The sequence below is a fragment of the Phoxinus phoxinus genome, assembly GCF_949152265.1.
Source record: "Phoxinus phoxinus genome assembly, chromosome: 15".
Taxonomy (NCBI): Eukaryota; Metazoa; Chordata; class Actinopteri; order Cypriniformes; family Leuciscidae; genus Phoxinus; species Phoxinus phoxinus.
This window is the reverse complement of record NC_136890.1, coordinates 13,830,961-13,853,127: the sequence shown is the minus strand read 5'-3', so window position 1 is coordinate 13,853,127 and position 22,167 is coordinate 13,830,961. Positions and strand designations below refer to the sequence as shown.

The following is a 22,167-nucleotide window of genomic DNA, read 5'->3' as shown; positions in this document are numbered from 1 at the left end:
GTAATCGTGAGAATCTGCTGTCAATAAAGTTGTTCGATTTTTCACAATCCATGCATGTTTCATGGAGTTATGAGCTGAAACGTCACATCAAAACAACATAGCATCACTGCTACTACTACTTTATTGGTGCGCCTGTCCAACTTCATGTGTTAGAAGTCCATGAGGAATATCTTTAGATCTGAGTGATGGATTATGGTGAGTTTGGGCTCTTTTTATTCTTAACAATCTGCTGTAAATAACGATGTGCCATTTTCCACAATGTATGCATGCTTCATTGAGTTATGAGTTAAAACGCGACATCAGTGATCCATCTATATACAAGGCTCTGTGTGCGTCTGTGGGGGTTCGAGTGTTACAACTCCATTAAGAATATCTTTTGATCTGAAATATGGATTATGCTGAGTTTGGGCTCTTTTTAATCGTGAGAGTCTGCTGAAAATAATGATGTGCAATTGTTTACGATCTGTGCATGCTTCATGAAGTTATAAGCGTAAACAAAACTCGAGTGCTTCATGAGTATTCTTGGCTAGGGGCGTCTGTGGTATTTTTTTTGTTTTAGAACGCCATGAGAAATATCTTTAGTTCTGAGTGATGGATTATGTTGAGTTTGGGCTCATTGTAATCGTAAGCATCTGCTGAAAATTATGATGTGTAATATTTAACAATCGGAGCATTTTTCATGAAGTTACGGGCGGAAATGTGTCTAAAATTCAGCATCCATATGTGGTTTACACATGGGTCTCTTGAGGGGCTTCTTTTACAAAACCTCACTCAAGTTTTTCTCAAGTAAAAAGCCTGAAACAATTATGCTTGTTGTATTCTACTCATCGAGACCTTTCAGATGACATATGACACATGACTATCTGAGCTGTATGATGTATTTGACATATTGCAGTATGTAGTACAAAAAAGTATTTGATAAATTATGAAAACAATTTTTTTCTATTTATCAGCAAATAACTCAGCACTACTTAGGAGTTTATCAAATTGGCTACATTCATTGTAAATTTCAGACTCTAAGCTTTCAAATGACACCCATTTTAAGGTGATCAAGGTAATATTTTTGAATAATATTATGATTATTTTCTTCGCAGCTAGGTGGCGCCTGTGGGGTGGTACACTCCGTTTTAGAGGGATTACTCAGCACTCGTTTGGAGTTGATCAAAATGATTAGATGCATTAAAAAGCTGAGATTCTAAGCTTTAAAAATGATACCTATTATGTGTTGTTCTATTCCGTGGTTTGTATTTTCTTTTCATTTTATTTGGCATATTCTCAAAATTTGCTGTTGCAGTCTTACCAGTTAATTTCTCTGTGTGTGTGTGTGTTTGTGTCCGTGGGTGTGTGTGTGTTGGGGGGTGGGTGTCTTATTTGCACTCTTGATATTCTAGAGTGTCACTCCTTCATTGCTGCACACTTTTTTTCTGCACAGTGGCTGATTTGTAGTTTGTACCACCAAAAGTTTCTCTGAGTTTTCCTATTTTTTCGCATTTCCCATTCATTTCCTATGGCGGTCATTTTTGACCGGGAGGAAGCTAAGTGTGACAATTTTTTTCACGACCCTTTAACATGGACGAATCATCTCCTTGATTTTTTTATGTGTTCACATAGGTAATACAACAAAAGTCACCAAGTTTCATCCCATTCCGATGAAGCAAAAAAAATTAAAATTAAAAATGTAAACGTTTTCGGTCATTTTCGGACGAAGAAGCCCAGAGGGTTAAAGAGAACGTTGTCTCTGTATTCAAACGACAGCTACAATCTTTTGATACCATCCTGTAGTCTGAATTCATAACTAGAGTTAAATGCTAGATTTATAGATATTATAGACATTTGACATTCAGAGAATGTAATACTTTAGTATCTGATGGCGTCGCCACATTTAGTTATAAAAAAGGAGCCTGAAACATTTGTTTTGCTCCAAAATGTAAATGATTCTGAACAGATTAATCCTGAATAACTCCTTTGTCTCCAGAATCAGTGATTTGCATTGGTCTTGAGTTTCAGGTTTTCACTAAATGACGGGTAATAATCATGATGGATGCTACCGAGGCACAGGCAGTGTTGAGGGCTCGCTGCACTATCACTCACTGGAAATGGCTTTCTATATATACCAATCACTTGACAATCTCATATATAAACAGCCGTCCATGCAACACGAGAACCATTCTAAATGTGCATTAACCCAGGAACATCATTCTTGTGTATCTTAATACTGAGCAACACACGAGCGAGTGGCCCTGAACATGTTCGTCTGAAACAAAAAAGACTTAACGGACGGCTGCTGCTCGTAGTGCAGAAATGCTGAGCAAGCTCTCTGGAGACATCCAGACAATCGACCCGCGGACACTCGGCTATCAATAACACATGAGCGGGAAAGCTGGAGACGGCAAAAGAATAGGGTAATTAACAAGAAATAAGATGGCTTGAGAAATAACAGCTGGCCACTGCTCTCAGGGATTCGCATGATTAACACTCCCCTACTTGATCCCACTTTTCCTTCCTACATTTATTTAAATGTTTTAAAGTCAGAATGAAGTTGAAGTTACGCAATGACTTAACCAATCAGCGATTGGCTTTTAAAAAAAAAGTTAGAATGGAGTAATCCGCCATATTACGCATTGCAGTTTCTCCCATTCATGAGTAATAGGAGTGAACAGCACCTAATGAGCCAATAACCATATCCAGATGGGTTATTGAATCAAATAACTGCGTTGAAAGGAATGAATCAAACTTACAGGCAGAGTTGAAAGTCAGCTTATCAGTCATGTCCAATTTTTAAAAATATAATAATAATAATAATAATGAGCTAGTTCTACTGTCAGTTTTCAGAGGATAACCCTAGGAAAACTGACTGAACCAGCTCATTTGGTTCTTTTTGATTCATTTCAAACCGGTCCGTTGGTTCAATAACCCATCTGGACATGTTCATTGGTTCATTCAGTGCTGCACAAGGAGCGTGTCGGCTACTTCAGATGTGAATCTTGCGTCATCAAACCAGAACCTCAGTTCGATTCTGTGAACCGGCTCGACTGGTTTCCAGCTTAAAAGAATGATTCGTTCGAGAATCATCACTAGTATTTAGCAATCATAAAGAGAAAGCTGATCATTACTAGCAAAATAGCAACAACAACAAAAAATCACTAAAGCCTTTTTATGGTTTTTATTCATTTTAAAGGGTTTCAATAAGAATCCTGCATATTTAAAAGTCATCTTAATGTGAATGACAGTATAATTCAACACACACACACACAAAATTGTGTCTGGGAACCAAGCCTATCTATCTCAAGCTGAGAATAGATGGACAAGAATGCTAACGCACACGGGTCGGTAATGCCCTCTACTGGAAATGATCCGTTCTGTATCCTGTTCATGAAAACCCCGGTTTGACATTCACATGAAATTCACTTCTTTATGAAAAATACATGTGTGCCAGATTGGCAGATGATTAGAAGAAAATGCTGCATTCTAAAAACGTTTTTATTTAAGAAGTGGCCCAGAGCATAATGTTTATTTGATTTACTTCAGCTAATAAAAAAAAACATCCATTGTTTTATGACGACAATATGAAATAATTAGCTTCCGTATTGGCACTTGCATCTATGTTGCAGATCTTCCCGTTACACGACTGTGTTCCGTATCGATCCAATCTCATCAATCTGACACTCCACAACATCTCCTCTCTGAAACAAGATCATTAAAGTTACTTCATTACAATACACCGACCTTCAATACATACAACAATATCATGATAGAAAGAAGAAATAATGTCTACTGCCTTAGGAAACGGATTATACACTTACACACTTGAGGACTAATTCATAGGAAATTGGCTGCTTTTTTATGTCAGAAAAATAAACCAACTACATCTCCTGGGACACAGATTCAATATACATGGTATACATTATATAATAAGTTTTGAGAGAGTACAGTTTCTGTTAAAAGACAATCTAACGATGAGCTTTAACCCAGTGGAGCTTGTAAACCCCAGTGTACCAGATAAATGCTAAAGTTTTCTAAAAGGAACTAACACTTTTCTGTTGTGTAAATTGCATTTCTAATCACACAGGATTAATGTTAGTTATTTTCTCAAGCAGCTCATTTGGTGTAAATGATGTGTGGCACGTTCTCCTGGGCACGGCATGCTGCACGCTCAATAAACAGTGTTTGTATGGATGATTTATTTATTTATTTTTTATTCAGGTTGATTTTCGAGTTGCAGCAGCTGCTGTTCTGATGGTTTGATGTGTTGCTGCGATTACTATTATTTTATAAAGCTACACTATGTAGCTTTTTTTATTAAAAGGTAATGAGAGGGTGGCAAATAAAATCCATCTTTCAAACCACGTCTCTACTCAAATATGCGCTGATAAACCTATAATAATTATTTTTAATTTAGAGCTGTCAGGACAGATTCTGTGGGAAATTGAAAATTTAATGTGAAAAAGCTTAAAGTTTGTTGTCACGACAAATGAAAAAATTGGGTAATTTAAAATGTCAAACATCCAGGGAATCTCTGTCTTTGAATAAAGAAAATATCAAAAATATTGACGCCCTGTATACGCGTGTACCTTGAACCACATTAATCCACGCAGAGGCGAAGCACAACCAAAACAATGTTCTTCCACAAAACCAATGCAATTCATTTTAACTGTCAGAGGCCAAAAGCTACATAGTAGTTCCACCTTTAATTATACAATCTACAGTTCAACTACTTGCATCACAGTAACAACTATATAAAATCTTAGTTTTTCATTTGCAAATTTTGCAAATTTCTATCGAAAAGTAGAGTTAACAAAAAGAAACCTTTGTTGTAAAGTGTTACCTTTTTATTTTCTTCCCTTTTTTTAACAAATTAGTCTGTATTACTGCTGCCATTTTTTTTGTGATGTTACATATTGAGAATAAAAAAAAAATGCATTTGTGTGTTTCAGATGATAGTGTTTTCTTATTTTAGTTTCATTATATTTCATTGAATTGTCTACACCTATAAAATGCGATTAGATGATATAAAGATTCGATCTTCGTGTACAATTTGTCTTGATAAAGAGTGTGATCAGAGCCCGTCTACGGAGAGCCTGGCCACTCCCTATTAAAGGTGCTCTAAGTAACTTTTTTTACCTTAAAGGTCCCATGACATGGGGTTATTATATTATTTTATAATGTGTCCTGGGTTGCCCTTATAATGTTAGTATGTTTTTTAGATAGAAAATAGTCATAATTTAGAAACAAAGGGCATTTTTCCTAGCCCAGTTTTAGCCTCTGATTTGAACGCTCTGTTTGAAGGGGCGTGTCTGTGTGAGACTTCAGTGTAACCGGCCACTGCTGTGATTGGCTGACATGCTTGCATATGAAATAGCTACTTATTACATGTGAAACTCTCTCGAATAATTTTACTACAGTTATTATACGTTTTTACTATTACAGCTTTCGAGATTAACAAATCGTCAGAAGTTTTTAAGTATTTAGATCTATTCCCATCACATACAATGTTGCCGTGATGAGCATTGCGCAAGCAGATGACAGTCTGTTGTTGATCGTGAGAATGAAGATCTTATCATTGCAACGCAGTTTCTGCACTCTCTCTGCTTTCACCAATGCAAACACGATGATGTAAATACAGTAAGAGCGATCATGTGTAGTGTAAGGTGCGTCATTGATTTCATAACGAGTTTGGCAAGTGTCCAGATAAACTCGATCGCGCTGTGTCCATGAGAAAATGAGCTAGGAAGTATAGGAACGCGTGCGCGCGATTCCTACAAAGATTGTTCTTTGATCGCTTTCTGTATATAATTTATTCACAATTTAAATACGATTATTTTCATCCTACTAAAAGAAACTATGTGAAGTTGATATTTTAGTCACTGGCTTGACTTACTGAGGCATAAACAGCAGTATTGTACGATTTGAGAGAAAGGTCTGTCTGAACTTGAACAATTACACATCAGAAATTGTTGCTCGGCTCGATCGATTTATTTTCAGACGTTCGTCGAGGCCAGCTCTGTAGTGATCCAAGTTGAGGAAACAGTCGTCGGTGAAATGTATGCCGCAGACATGCAAAACTTTGGGGAGTTGTGTCGCCGCATTTCCAGAGGAAATGAAATGAATCCACTGGTTCTTCTGGGGCTTGAATGAAGTAACTAAAAAAAGGCTTCGGTGTTAATTTGTACATACAATTATTGAGCAATTATTATGCTTCGCTCGCTCAAAAGCCATGATATCTCTCGTGGACAAGCTAAAATCGCACGCACGCGTTCCTACTTCCTAGCTCATTTTCTCATGGACTGGAATATTCTCTGGGCCGGGCAAAGCAGAGAAAGGGGAGGTAACATTTCCTCCGTATGACGTCATACAGAGGAGATTCGAGATCAGCCCGATTGAGCTTCCACTTTTTCAAAGGCAGAGAAAGATAGCAAAAGCTCGATTTACACCGATTGAAATTTCTAGAAACTTGGGGACCATATACAGGCTAGGGGAACTCATATTAATGTTAAAAAAACCTCAAAAAGTGAAAATTTAATGTCATGGGACCTTTAACTGAACAGCTTCGGAGTCATTTGAATAGTTATATGACTTTTTTCGGGTTGAATGGTGGTCGTCTCGCACCCCCCAAGCGCCTGTGAGTGGAAAAAACGCACTTGCAACTTTGAGCCGGCGGGCCGCCGGACGCGGAGTCAGGAAGTATCGCGTGATATCAGGTCTCGCGATGTAAACAATTGCTTTACGGCAAAAAGAAATCTGCTAAAATTCTATCATTATTGCACTCCCTCACGCTGTTTCGAACCCGAATGAAGACAACGTTGTAAAGAATGTCCCGTCTGCTCTGATTTCGTTGATCTACTAGCCTCTGGTATCTGAGAGTCGACAGCGAGTTTTTCGACAGTGTTGTCAAATAACTATTCCGAAGCTGTAGGGGGCGCTCTATAGAGAAACCTGCGAGCAAAAAGCGACAATATAGCGAAGAAATTTGCGAACCTGCTTAGCCCTGCTTTAAGTCCTATTGTACCGAATTTGGGTTGTAGTTCCACCAGAGTTCCACTCTGTTCGCCCGAGTGCAAAATGAATCGGAGTCTAAGGAGCTAGATGGCTAAATTTGTCTCTAACACCCAGCAATGTGTAATTTCTTTGCATCTCCTTTCGAATACAACATTCAAATTACTAGACAAAAAATGATATCCTGAGAAAAGTGGATTTTGAGGGGTATAGCTCCATAGACCTCCATTCATTCTGCACTCGTCCTTTGAGCGCCCTCATATGGAACCAGAGTGGAACTGCAACCAGTTCAGAAGCCGGAAGTTTACTGAGAGTGGCAGTTCTCCCCATATTAGACATTCTCTGGTGTGATCCAACTACAGACAACTGGGAAAACCTGGAAGAACAGCTGAAGTAGATGTAGAACAAGGAGCCAGTAATTGTATCTTTGCAGCGTTTTGTTCGGCCCTGCGATTCCTTCTGTAAATCCACTTCGATTGGAACCGAACACTAGACGCTGAAGCCAGTGCCTGTTAAATGTGCCTCTTTCGGTTTTAAACTTCGGTTTTGTGTGAAAACTGGCATTACGGCGACGTCAAAGAGGCCATTACAGCTGCTCTTGTGTTGTTCTGTGTTTCAACTGTTCTCATTGTGTCAGCGTCAGTCACACTGTTCTGACCAACAGAAGGGAATCAGAGGTTTTGAATTTAGACTTTATCTGTGCAGCGAAACAAAGGTTTCAGGAAAGGCTCTAAACGGGTGTTGACAGCCTCTGCCAGGTGCAGTGATTGTGAGTTGTGACGCTAACCCAGCAATGTTGAAATATACATTGATTTTCCTCACCTTTAGAAACACGGGTGGATTTCTGAACACCCCCACACCTGGAGGCGTTCCCGTCAAAAACACATCGCCGGGACAAAGGGTCACAAACCTGCAGGAGAAAAAAAAAACAATTACAAGTTGAGAAGCAAATTTATAAAAACTTCAATCAACAATTGAAGATTACATAATTGAATACATATTAAATAATTGGATATTAAAAATAATATTTGCAGCATTACTGATTATGTACTTAAATTAATAAAATACATTTACCGGTAAATAACCGCTCCGCAACAGAAAGATAAAATTTAGACCAGAATAGCCCACAAAACATTATTATACACAATAAATGATGGTAACACTTTACAATAATGTTTCATTAGTTAAAATGAACTAATAATTAACTGCACTTCTACAGCATTTATTAATCTATGTTAATTTAATGTCAACACTTACTAATACATTAAAATCAAAAGTTGCATTTGTTAACATAAGTTAAAGGAGAACTCCGGGCAATTTTTAAGTTAATCTTGGTCGTTATACCTTTGTGAGTACTGTTTATAGAAAAAAAAAACGAACCGGATTGGTGCTTGCAACACGGAGCTGCTACCGCTAATGCCCAGGGGCCTCATTTATAAAACTGTGCGTAGGATCCTTACTAAAAGTGTACGTGCGCCTGAAAGCCGAAAATGGCGTACGCAAAAAAATATTCAGACTTATAAAACCGTGCGTACGCCAGAACCTGCGCAGGATTCACTTTATAAATCCCACTCCGCGGAAGATTGTGCGCACATGCGTCTCCTCCCCGAAATAACCATATATGGAGCTTACAACGCCTAGTTTTACTATGCATATCCTCATCTGCATATCATTTACATATGATTATTCATCCACGTGATAACTTGTTTAACGGTAGGCCTACACGACATTAGGAAAATATGAAATACGGATGTGCCGTCACATTACATTAATACAAATCATTTAGTAGCCTATCCTTGCCTTGTTTTTGAATAAATAAATCAAATAGTGTAAAATACATTTCAGAGAAAGTTTTTCTCAATCTTTTCCACTGACCAAATAGTATTTATAATTGATTTATATTTTTAATGGAAACAGATAGACCCTGTTGTGCATTATATTTGCACAATCTGCTATTATCATGATAAGCCATTATCTATGTAGCTAAAACATTGAAACACAGCATGCCAAAGGAAAAGTGTTCAAAAGCATTGCATCCACGACAAATATTTATAGGCTATTTATTGAATAGGCCTATATATACATTTCTTTTTTTTCTTTAGTACATTTCATGTAAGTGTTTAACTCCATTAATGAGATTAATCTAAATGTTTATATCAGAAGTAAAACATAGTTTAAATCATTCTTTTATTTAAACTGTTATGGTTAACATGCACAGTATTTATGATTAGGACTCATAATGAAGATTTACAGTTTTACTTCATCTGCCGTTAGATATGCGTATCAGTTTCACTAAACGGCCCAACGCGCTCGCTGGCGCGAACATTTAAGGTATGCATATTTGCTTCAAGTGATAGGCTTGGTGAGTGAAATTATTTTTGTATTATCTTTCTGCATTTGTCTAATTTTCTTTAGATTTTCTGTCTAAAAGTGACCAAAAAGACATTTAACTCCAGCTCACCATCGGTGTCGCCAAACTGCTCCATCTCCAAAACGTTTGTACGCATGGGTCAGAGTTTGCGTGCAGGTGCGCACATTTTCCCGTCAAGTTTGTTTTTATAAATCACAACTTATGCGTCGGAAGTGGCGTACGCCTCTTTCAGGGCCTGTTTTGTGCGTACGCAACGGTTATAAATGAGGCCCCAGAGCTCCACTCAGCTAAAACGGCAGTTATGGGGGCATATTCATAAAGAGTGTTTTTGTGCCTCTTAACAGACACAAAATGCAATTAAAATGTCTGTCCAACATGAACAGGGTCCTTACATGACAACAACATGCGTTTAGCAACTTAGCCATTGTTTAAATTCACCTAAATAGTGTTTTAGACGGCTAGCTGTCTCGCGCTGAAGTCCCGTGGGAACTCCCGTTGTAGCCGGGAAAAGGTAAATAGAAGTGTGCAGGTGGAGGAGCTTCGTGTGTGTGAAGAGTGATGATCGGAGTTGCTCACAAATGAAGAAGAAATGGTTCGTAACGTAACTATGGGCTACAACGGGAGTTCCCACGGGACTTCAGCGCGAGACAGCTAGCCGTCTAAAACTCTATTTAGGTGAATTTAAACAATGGCTAAGTTGCTAAACGCATGTTGTTGTCATATGCCCCCAAAACTGCCGTTTTAGCTGAGTGGAGCTCTGGGCATTAGCGGTAGCAGCTCCGTGTTGCAAGCACCAATCCGGTTCGTTTTTTTTTTTCTATAGACCGTACTCACAAAGGTATAACGATCAAGATTAACTTAAAAATTGCCCGGAGTTCTCCTTTAATACACTGAATTAACATAAACAAACAGCTTTAATTCAGCAAGGATGCATTACATTTATCAAAAGTGACAAAGACATATATAATGTTACAAAAGTTTTCTATTTCAAATAAATGCTGTTCTTTTGAACTTTCTATTCATCAAAAAATCCAGAAGAATATTCCACAAAAATATTAAGCACAACTGTTTTCAACATTAATAATAATAAATGTTTCTTGAGCACCAAATCAGCATATTATAATGATTTCTGAAGGATCATGTGACACTGAAGACTGGGTTAATGACTACATCACATGAATAAATTACATCTTAAAATGTATTAAAATAGTTGTTTTAAATGATCATTTTTCACTGTATTTTTGATCAAATAAATGCAACCCTGGAGCGCATGATGACTTATATAATAAATATATGAAACATTTAAAACCAGAGTGAGTTTTCTTACTGCGAGACCCAAGCCACCAGCTTCTCGGTGTGAAAGATCAACTGACTGGTGCTACTGTCCTGAACTGCGGCCCCATTCACCAGGCAACGGATGCCCAGGTTATGAACATCTGTGGGAGTGAGATTAACTTGATTTAAGACCAGAAACAATATCGCCATCACTAGTTTTAACTCCCAAATATAATGTGTCCTACTGTTTTCACATTTTCATGTATTCAAGTACCTTTCAGTGCCTCAGTGGTAACTAGCGCTGGCCCGAGTGGACAAAACGTGTCGAATGTTTTTCCCAGCAGCCACTGCTTTCCATTGCGCTTCATCTGCCAATCACGAGCACTCACATCATTCGCTACAGTGAAACCTGCAACATAGGAAAGAGCCTCCTCTTCCTGACACAGACACATTTATTTGACATCAGTTAGGTTGGGACATTCATTTGTCGAAATTATTGTACTTTATAAAATAAGAGTTATGCTTAATCGTGTAAGCCTGGCATACAATATGAAATAAAAGGTAAAAAATAAATAAAAGTTTGCATATGTGTTTTGTGTTTTTTTCTTTCTTTTGATCAGGCTATGATATAGGAGAATATGGATCTCATACTCAATGAGAAAAAAAAAAAAACATCTCTGGATTTTATACAGAGGACACAACTGAGCAAAAATGTGCACTTTGAAACCGATGTTATTTATATTGCCAAAAATTAAATGCTAAGCACTTGTGATGTAAATCAATGAGATCTTTATGACCATATTGCAGACTACTAATGCATATAATATTAGTTGTCACTCTATATCTCCCAATAATGTCTTATTAAGATGATATTAAAATGCTTAGTTTTATGATCAAAGCTCTGTAGTGTTTATTGAAGGGGAAAAGACAATGATGATTGAGAGATGTACAAATAAACATTCTTCAAAAGCCTGATGTATCGTATATGATACTCACATTTTAACACGATAAAAAAATAAATAAAAAATTATTAAGTTAAAAGTTACTTCAGTCCAGGAAGTTTTCATCTTGAAATATTACTAACAATATCAAAACATTCTTACATTTATTTTATAAAAATCTGTTTTCCAACTTTTAACAGTTAAAAAACACACATCCTACAACCTTTAAAATGATCCTAAACAGCCTTTGACTTGCTGAAAATATGAAAGTTTGTTATGTTGAAAATTAGAGGCCTTAGAAATGTGTGTATCAATTATGATATAGTCAATTTTACAGGGTTAAACGTGTTATATTGTATATTTTAACTGTTCAGATTTAGTTTGTCAAAAATGAAATGAGATTGTGTCCCACTAGAGCTGCTGAAATTATGCCTGTAATGTTTAATTTAGTAAATCTGATCAATCAATTAACAGAACATTTTCATATATGTCAACACATTATATAAATGACTCTTTTAGTACCTTAACATGCTTCCCTTTTCGTCCAATCACAAAGGCGAGTTCCACCTCCCAGTCCACTTCCTGTGAATGAGCCGCCACAATGTGAAACTATGGATTTCATTCTCGCACACCGGAGTAAAAACTCTAGTATTATTCTACATGTACTGTACAAAATCTTCAATACACACAAGTTGTATACGGCTAACAAAAACGCCATGACATACATTACGAGAGTCAGTCTTGTAGAGTAGTTATTATTTAGTATCGAGTGTAATTGTTGGGTTAAAGTGACACCAAGTGCTTGTTTGAAATCGTATTATAATCCTGAGCTCACCTGACTCTCCTCTGGTAGAATGATGTCATCATAAGGGCCAGTGATGGTGGAGGGGAACTTGCTGAATATGATGGGCTCTTTAGGAATCGGGGCGTTTTGCTCTAGGCAGTGGTCCTTATAATTCATACCAACACACACCACCTTCTCTGGGCCGGTCACGGGGGAGAGCAGCCTGATATCTGACCGCGACACCACATGCTGACCGCTGGACAAAGCCCTGAGAGAGACACGGTTATATAAAGATGTCTTCCATAACGTGACACGCTCCACATATACATCAGCTCTTGAATGCCTTAATAATCAACAAATCATGTTGATAATGTGTGTATGCCTTTAGTCTTCATAAACAGCTACATGGTGGAGCAGGAGACCACATGATGCTGGAGAAATGGCTACTCGTGCATTCTGAATGACAATACATACATTATTTCTTGTGTTCTGGAGAACTACCCGTAGTTTCTATTAAAATTACATTTATATTACCATACTTTTTCCTTTTTACCAACTTGCCAAATTATCTTTTTTGAAAATATTTTCTAAATGTAAAAAGTAGAGCTGTGAAAACGATTAATCGCATCCATAATAAAAGTTTGTGTTTGCATAATATATGTGTGTACTGTGTATAATTATTTTACTTCAATGAAAGGTTAGATTTTGGCTAACCTTTTGAATGAAAGAAGGATAAACAATGAAAAAGGATAAACAATGCAGATTTATTTTCTACAGCTATTTTTGATCATATTTACCAGGGCTGCCATTAATTCTGACCACAACTCTGTGTGTGTGTGTGTGTGTGTGTGTGTGTGTGTGTGTGTGTACACGTGTGTACGTGTGTGTATAATATATATATAAATCTATATATTTATGATATATATATATCATTCAATATATTTATATGATATAAAATATATTTAAGTTCAGGTATATACAGTGCCTAGAATAAGTGAATACACCCTTCCTAAAGGTAGCTAAAGTATTCCTAAAGAGGAATAAAAAAATCATCTTTTGGAAATTGATCTTAATGCCATAATTTAAAACCTTATAAAACCTTTTCACCATTTTTCAATTGGACACCAATTTTCTTTGTGAATGAATAATGTATCGTAAATAAATACATGTTCTTCCTTAAAATACAGGGTGCATAAGTCAGGACACCCCGATGTTAAATTCCCATAGAGGCAGGAAGATTTTTATTTTTAAAGGCCAGTTATTTCATGGATCCAGGATACTCTGCATCCTGATAAAGTTCCCTTGGCCTCTGGAATTAAAATAGCCCCACATCATCATCACACCCTTCACCATATCTAGAGATTGGCATGGTTTTATCTCAGTTAGCCTAATAGCTGGTTTGATTTGCATTGAGAGATGATCTTATGGAAAGTACCTCATGCCAATCTCTAGGTATGGTGAAGCGTATGTGATGATGATGTGGGGCTATTTTAATAATTAATTAATTACTTAAATTTGACTTACGCCAAAAGAGTAATACTTGAACTTGACGCACAACGTAATGATGAACGCGGTTGCCCAGCCCTGTTTGTTTGAACCGCGAGAGGCGTCAACTGCCGTCATTACATTGTGCGTCAAGTTGGCGTAAGTCGATGAGTGCGGCCGTCTGCCGGAAGCTAGTTATTTTAGTCGATAAAGTTATCTTTTTTTTTCTTACACGAACGCACCGCTTCACCCCAGAAGGCCTTTATTAACCCCCGGAGACGTGTGAAGCACTTTTATTAGGAATAGATGCGCTTTGATGGACTTCCAAAGTCATATAGCCATTCACTCCCATTATAAAGCTTGGAAGAGCCAGGACATTTTTTAATATAACTCCGATTGTATTCGTCTGAAAGAAGAATGTCATATACACCTAGGATGACTTCAGGGTGAGTAAATCATGGGCTAATTTTAAATTTTGGGTGAACTATCCCTTTAAGGAGTCCTCTCTATGATATTTAGGGCCCAAGCCTTGAAAAGGCGAAGGCCCTATTGTTTTTCTTAGGATTATTAGGGCCCAAGCCTTGAAAAGGCGAAGGCCCTATTGTTTTCCTTCGGATTATTCTTCTTTATTATTTATTATTATTTATTATTATTATTATATTACTACCTTTTGGGCACTTTTGGGGGCCTTAACGTGCTCAAAAACTCTTGAAACTTTGCACACAGGTCAGAACCGGCGGCCATTAGAGCCGGACTGAAGCTGGGACCCGGGCGTGGCAGGGTGGCTCGACAGCGCCCCCTGGAACGCGGTCCGAAAACTTGGTCCATAAATCAAACACGCTTGCGTGGAATAATATGAAACTCGGTACACTTATAGATCTCATCGGTTCATATATCCTTCATGCTCTGACTTTTTACGCCAGCCCAACAGGAAGTCGGCTATTTGGCGTAGTTTAAAAAACACATGCAATGGAATTTAAAATACTCCTCCTAGACGATTCAAACAATCACCACGAAACTCGGTGTGCATGAAGCCAAGACATGGAGGATGATAAATTGCCAGGGGATTTTTGATATCTCGAACGGTTTGGCCGTGGCGAGGAAACAAATTTATGGCGAATATTGGAAACAGGAAGTGTGTTATAACATCCTCATACATTAATTGATCTTGATGAAACTTCAGCAGTGTGTTCGTTGTAAGAGGCCGATCATATGGATGTGACTATTGTGAGTCAAAGTTATAGCGCCACCAACTGGCAGCAGGAAGTGTGTCACTTTCAAAATGCTTTGAATTCACTGTCTTATTTTTACCCGATTTGCTTCAAACTTTATGTGTATAATGTAAACACACGGCAGATGTAGACCTGTGAAAGAATTATTGATATCTTAAATACTGTTGCCATGGCAACGCTTTAAACTTTTATATTCTTTTTGGGTGCATTTGAGGCTCTTAACATGCTTCAAATTGCATGAAACTCAACATGCATATCACATTTATTAGGTACTAGGCATGTGTGAAGTTTCAGAAACGGGCGCGGTGGAGGGGCTCAGTAGCGCCACCTTTAGTCAAAAATGGGGTATTAGTTTTACCTACAGTAACAAAAATCGGTATTTATATTTATCTCCCCGAGCCGGACAACTTTCTAATTTACAGTCATTAGCTCCGACCAACAGGAAGTCAGATATTTTTGTTTGAATGTGATTTGATGGGAATTTTGCCAGTCTCTCTCAGTGTCTGTGTGTGTGAGAGAGGAGGGGGGCTTTATTTTAACCCTTTCTCTGCTGTGTGGGACTTCTCGGGCACTTTTGGGGCCCTTAACGTGCTCGAAAACTCTTGAAACTTTGAACACAGGTCAGAACCTGCGGCCATCAGGGCTGGGCTGAAGCTGGTACCCGGGCGTGGCAGGGGAGCTCAACAGCGCCCCCTTGAACGTGGTCCGAAAAACTTGGTCCATATATCAAACACGTTTGCATGTAATAATATGAAACTCGGTACACATATAGATTTAATCGGGCCGAACAACTTTCGTGCTCTAAGTTTTACGCCAGTCCAACAGGAAGTCGGCTATTATGGGCTGTATGAAAATGCATGCCCCTGGAATTTGATATACTCCTCCAAGAAAAATTATCCTATCGCCACCAAACTCGGTCAGCATGAAGTCAAGACATTGAGGACGCTAAATTGCGGACAGATTTTTGATATCTCGAACGGTTTGGCCGTGGCGAGGAAACGAAGTTATGGCGAGAAAAGAAAAACACAATGTGTTATAACGTCTTCATACATTTATTGATCTTGATGAAACTTCAGCAGTGTGTTTGTTGTAAGAGGGCGATCACATGGATGTGACTATTGTGAGTCAAAGTTATAGCGCCACCAACTGGCAGCAGGAAGTGTGTTACTTTCAAGATACTTTTGACTAAAGTGGGTGGGTTATTTTTACCTACAGTCACAAAACTCGGTCTGTATATTGTGCTTATCGATCCGGACAACTTTCTCATTTACAGTCATTAGCTCCGACCAACAGGAAGTCAGATATTTTGGTTTGAATGTGGTTTTGTCTCTCTCTGACAGAGTTCCCCCTGCCATTCTCTCTGTGTGTGTGTGTGTATGTGTGTGGGGGGGAGGGAGGGAGGGAGGGCACACACACAGACAGCCCCCCCTTTTCTGTGTGTGTTTGGAGGGGAGCAGAAAGACTCACACTGATGCAAGCTCTAAAGCAGACTTCTTCTCGACAGTCAAAGCGGGGTTACATTTTTGCCCGTCGTGCACAGGAACCCCAAAGGCAACGGGGTGGCGGCTTTTTATATATATATATATATATATATATATATATATATATATATATATATATATATATATATATATATATATATATATATATATATAAATATAGCTGCAAGCAGCGATGGAGGGCCCAAGCCGGTGGCAGCGCCAGCCCGGTGCCTTTAGTGTAACTAAAGGCACCAGGGTGGCGGTGCCACCGGCTTGGGCCCGTAATCGCTGCTTGCAGCTATATTTATTTATTATTCTTCTTCTTTATTATTATTATTATTATTTTACTACCTTTTGGGCACTTTTGGGGGCCTTAACGTGCTCAAAAACTCTTGAAACTTTGCACAAATGTCAGAACCCGCGGCCATTAGAGCCGGACTGAAGCTGGGACCCGGGCGTGGCAGGGGGGCTCGGCAGCGCCCCCTGGAATGGGATTCAAAAACATGTCCATATATCAAACACGCTTGCATGTAATAATATGAAACTCGGTACACATATAGATCTCATCGGGCCGAACAACTTTCGTGCTCTAAGTTTTACGCCAGTCCAACAGGAAGTCGGCTATTATGGGCTGTATGGAAACGCATGTTCTGGCATTTGAAACACTTCTCCCAGAGAATTCATCCGATGACCACGAAACTCGGTGTGCATGAAGTCAAGACATGGAGGATGCTAAATTGCGGACGGATTTTTGATATCTCGAACGGTTTGGCCGTGGCGAGGAAACGAATTTATGATTAAAAAAGGATGCATAAAGTGTGTTATAACTTAGTTATAGTTTTACCTACAGTTACAAAACTCAGCGTGTGTTTTGATCTTATCAAGCCGAACAACTTTCTAATTTACAGTCATTAGCTCCGACCAACAGAAAGTCAGATATTGTGGTTTGAATGTGAATTGTGTCTCTCTCTGTCTCTCTGGCATTCTGTGTGTGTGTGTCTGTCTGTGTGGGGTGGGGAGGGGAGGGGGGATCTGTGTATGTGTGTGTGTGTGAGGAGGGGGGCTAGTTTAGTTTAACCCTTTCTCTCCTGTGTGCAAAATCTCGGGCACTTTTGGGGCCCTTAACGTGCTCGAAAACTCTTGAAATTTTGCACACAGGTCAGAACCCGCGGCTGAAGCTGGTACCCGGGCGTGGCAGGGGGGCTCGACAGCGCCCCCTGGAATGGGATTCAAACACTTGTCCGTATATCAAACACGCTTGCATGTCATAATATGAAACTCGGTACACATTTAGATCTCATCGGGCCGAACAACTTTCGTGCTCTAAGTTTTACGCCAGCCCAACAGGAAGTCGGCTATTGTGGGTGGTATGAAAACGCATGCCCCTGGAATTTGAAACACTCTTTCTAGAAAATTCATCCAATCGCAACCAAACTCGGTCAGCATGACGTCAAGACATTGAGGATACTAAATTGCTGACGGATTTTTGATATCTCGAACAGTTTGGCCGTGGCGAGGAAACGAAATTATGGCGAGAGAAGAGAAACACGATGTGTTATAACGTCTTCATACATTAATTGATCTTGATGAAACTTCAGTAGCGTGTTTGTTGTAAGAGAGCGATCACATGGATGTAACTAATGTGAGTCAAAGTTATAGCGCCACCAACTGGCAGCAGGAAGTGTGTTACTTTTGACAAAAGTGGGGGGGTTAGTTTTACCTACAGTCACAAAACTTGGTATGTATATTGTGCACATCGAGCCGGACAACTTTCTGATTTACAGTCATTAGCTCCGACCAACAGGGAGTCAGATATTTTGGTTTGAATGTGGTTTTGTCTCTCTCTGCCTCTCTCTGACAGAGTTCCCCCAGGCATTCTGTGTGTGAAACATTTCACACAGAAACATTTGGTTTAATAAAATCGAGTGATACATAGGGCTATATTGCCCTCTCGACAGTCAAAGCGGGTTACGTTATTGCCCGTCGTGCACAGGAACCCGAAAGGCAACGGGGTGGCGGCTTATATATATATATATATATATATATATATATATATATATATATATATAAATAAATATAGCTGCAAGCAGCGATGGAGGGCCCAAGCCGGGGGCAGCGCCAGCCCGGTGCCTTTAGTGTAACTAAAGGCACCAGGGTGGCGGTGCCACCGGCTTGGGCCCGTAACTCGGTGTGCATGAAGTCAAGACATGGAGGATGATAAATTGCGAGGGGATTTTTGATATCTCGAACGGTTTGGCCGTGGCGAGGAAACAAATTTATGGCGAATATTGGAAACAGGAAGTGTGTTATAACATCCTCATACATTAACTGATCTTGATGAAACTTCAGCAGTGTGTTCGTTGTAAGAGGCCGATCACATAGATGTGACTATTGTGAGTCAAAGTTATAGCGCCACCAACTGGCAGCAGGAAGTGTGTCACTTTCAAAATGCTTTGAATTCACCCTCTTATTTTTACCCGATTTGCTTCAAACTTTATGTGTATAATGTAAACACACGGCAGATGTAGACCTGTGAAAGAATTATTGATATCTTAAATACTGTTGCCATGGCAACGCTTTAAACTTTTATATTCTTTTGGGGTGCATTTGAGGCTCTTAACATGCTTCAAATTGCATGAAACTCAACATGCATATCAGATTTATTAGGTACTAGGCATGTGTGAAGTTTCAGAAACGGGCGTGGTAAGGGGCTCAGTAGCGCCACCTTTAGTCAAAAATGGGGTATTAGTTTTACCTACAGTAACAAAAATCGGTATTTATATTTATCTCCCCGAGCCGGACAACTTTCTAATTTACAGTCATTAGCTCCGACCAACAGGAAGTCAGATATTTTGGTTTGAATGTGATTTGATGGGAATTTTGCCAGTCTCTCTCAGTGTCTGTGTGTGTGAGAGAGGAGGGGGGCTTTATTTTAACCCTTTCTCTGCTGTGTGGGACTTCTCGGGCACTTTTGGGGCCCTTAACGTGCTCGAAAACTCTTGAAACTTTGCACACAGGTCAGAACCTGCGGCCATCAGGGCCGGGCTGAAGCTGGTACCCGGGCGTGGCAGGGGGGCTCAACAGCGCCCCCTTTAACGGGGTCCGAAAACTTGGTCCCTATATCAAACTGAATATTGCATGAATTAGTATGAAACTCGGTACACATATAGATCTCATCGGGCCGAACAACTTTCGTGCTCTAAGTTTTACGCCAGCCCAACAGGAAGTCGGCTATTATGGGTTGTATGAAAACGCACGCCCCTGGAATTTTATATACTCCTCCAAGAAATTTAATTTGATCTTCACCAAACTCGGTCAGCATGAAGTCAAGACATTGAGGATGCTAAATTGCGGACGGATTTTTGATATCTCGAACGGTTTGGCCATGGCGAGGAAACAAATTTATGGCGAGAAAAGAGAAACACGATGTGTTATAACGTCTTCATACATTAACTGATCTTGATGAAACTTCAGTAGTGTGTTTTTTGTAAGAGGCCGATCACATGGATGTAACTAATGTGAGTCAAAGTTATAGCGCCACCAACTGGCAGCAGGAAGTGTGTTACTTTCAAGATGCTTTTGACTAAAGTGGGGGGGTTATTTTTACCTACAGTCACAAAACTCGGTATGTATATTGTGCTTATCGAGCCGGACAACTTTCTCATTTACAGTCATTAGCTCCGACCAACAGGAAGTCAGATATTTTGGTTTGAATGTGGTTTTGTCTCTCTCCGACAGAGTTCCCCCTGCCATTCTGTGTGTGTGTGTGTGTGTGTGTGTGTGTGTGTGTGTCTGTCTGTCTGTCTGTCTGACACTCCCCCCCCCGTGTGTGTCTGTGTGGGGAGGGGAGGGAGGGCACACACACAGACAGCCCCCCTGTCTCTGTGTGTGTGGGGAGGGGGGCAGAAAGACTCTATTAAAAATAGGTATATTGTGGCATCTAGTGTTTTATACTATGTATACATGTGTTTTTTCTTTTAAACAAGTGTTTTAAAGTACAGTAATTTCAATGAATATATATACCACACTTCATATTAATTTTTGGTCTTGTGTACTTACAATGGCTGCTGATTTCATGTGTCCGCTACCGTTAAGTCCATGAGACTGTAGGGTGTCTAATTTTTCATTTTAGGTTTCAGAAGGGTGCTCACGCATACTTTGTGGTTGATATGTGCCCTCGATGCGCACTTTTGCAGAACCCACACTGATGCAAGCTCTAAAGCAGACTTCTTCTCGACAGTCAAAGCGGAGTTACGTTATTGCCCGTCGTGCACAGGAACCCTAAAGGCACCGGGGTGGCGGTTTATATATATATATATATATATATATAAATAAATATAGCTGCAAGCAGCGATGGAGGGCCCAAGCCGGTGGCACCGCCACCTCGGTGCCTTTAGTGTAACTAAAGGCACCAGGGTGGCGGTGCCACCGGCTTGGGCCCGTAATCGCTGCTTGCAGCTATATTATTTCTTGTTTTTTTATGCCCCCAAAAATACATAAATTCAGATATTAAAAATTATAGAAGAGGTGTATTGGATGTGCATTTTGTAATTGCATTTTTAATGTGTTTAATCAACAGAATGTGTGGCAGGTGACTGTAAATGTTGTGCTTTCTTTGTTGAGTTTCTGTAGTTTATAGGCTACCTCTTAGCACAGTCCATTCCCTTTTGCCCCATTTCTAGAAACTCTCTCATAGTGGAAGGCATGGAGGGGTCGAAAGCTTTCAGATCAATGACCCCCTGACCTTCTGCCTGCTCCACCCCGACTCTGACGCTCCCCTCGCCGCCTCTGTGGCAGAACTGGACGAGTCTCATAGCGGCTGAGCTTGAGGTGCCTCTGATGGTGCCTGCAGAAAACACGGCATTGAGTCTCCTCAAACTGAGCTGAGAGATACCCAGAATTCTCATCTATTAAAACAGAGGAAAAGAGAGACAGACAGAAGAAAGGACATACAGCAGTGAAAGAGAGAAGTGGACAAACATGGACATAGATGCAGGATGACATGATAATATGTGCCCTTCAAGTGAAGTCAGATAAGAGGTCAAATTTACATTTTTGAGCAACTTTAACGAATATACTTCGTTTATTGTTTATAATATAATTATTTTGTTTGTTTGTTTTTAAGGCTCTTGTTATGTTTCTGACTTGAATGCCCGACTCGGAGGTAACGTTACGAGTTTCCCGGGTGCACTAAAAGGCAAAACTATTTAAGAAGACATCAAAGCAGCAGCCCAACCCAAGCGTTAGCAGGTTTTTCGATTATGTAACAATATTCAGCAATCGATAAGATATCATGCAAGGCAGTGTAGATAAGAGGTTGCTTTCATTTATTGCAGCTGCTGTGTGATATCCTACCTGATTTTGGTGCAAAGAAATAAAAAAATAGTTTGATCGTGCACGTTGAAAAACGATTACAAAACGACCTGTCTCAGGTTTAATGTGTTACTCACTGTACCATCTCAATGTGATTCGACTAAAATAACACAATCTTTGTACTTTGATACAAGTACAGCTCACGCATACTCTGTCGTCGCTGTCATGTGACTTCTAGTGATGTCCGGATTCGTCAAAGAATCGTCTTCTGAGTCGGATCTTTTAATTGTAT

At 39.5% G+C, this 22,167-nt stretch overlaps 1 protein-coding gene across 2 annotated transcripts; it reads right to left on the bottom strand.

Moving 5' to 3' along the window:
* Positions 1-3,097: 3,097 nt before the first annotated feature.
* fahd2a (fumarylacetoacetate hydrolase domain containing 2A) lies at positions 3,098-22,142 on the bottom strand. Of its 2 annotated transcripts, none has more exons than XM_079638694.1 (8): positions 21,918-22,133; positions 21,207-21,408; positions 12,416-12,632; positions 12,103-12,162; positions 10,914-11,076; positions 10,692-10,800; positions 7,816-7,903; positions 3,098-3,683 (listed from the first exon to the last, which is right to left on the bottom strand). In XM_079638694.1, exons 2-8 carry the CDS (start codon positions 21,374-21,376, stop codon positions 3,621-3,623), a joined length of 870 nt encoding a protein of 289 aa, XP_079494820.1. In that variant the 5' UTR covers positions 21,377-21,408; positions 21,918-22,133; the 3' UTR covers positions 3,098-3,620. The 2 variants fall into 2 exon arrangements, with proteins under 2 accessions (XP_079494820.1, XP_079494819.1); XM_079638693.1 differs by having other exon boundaries at positions 3,142-3,683; positions 21,207-21,469; positions 21,918-22,142.
* Between the last annotated feature and the right edge of the window lie 25 nt (positions 22,143-22,167).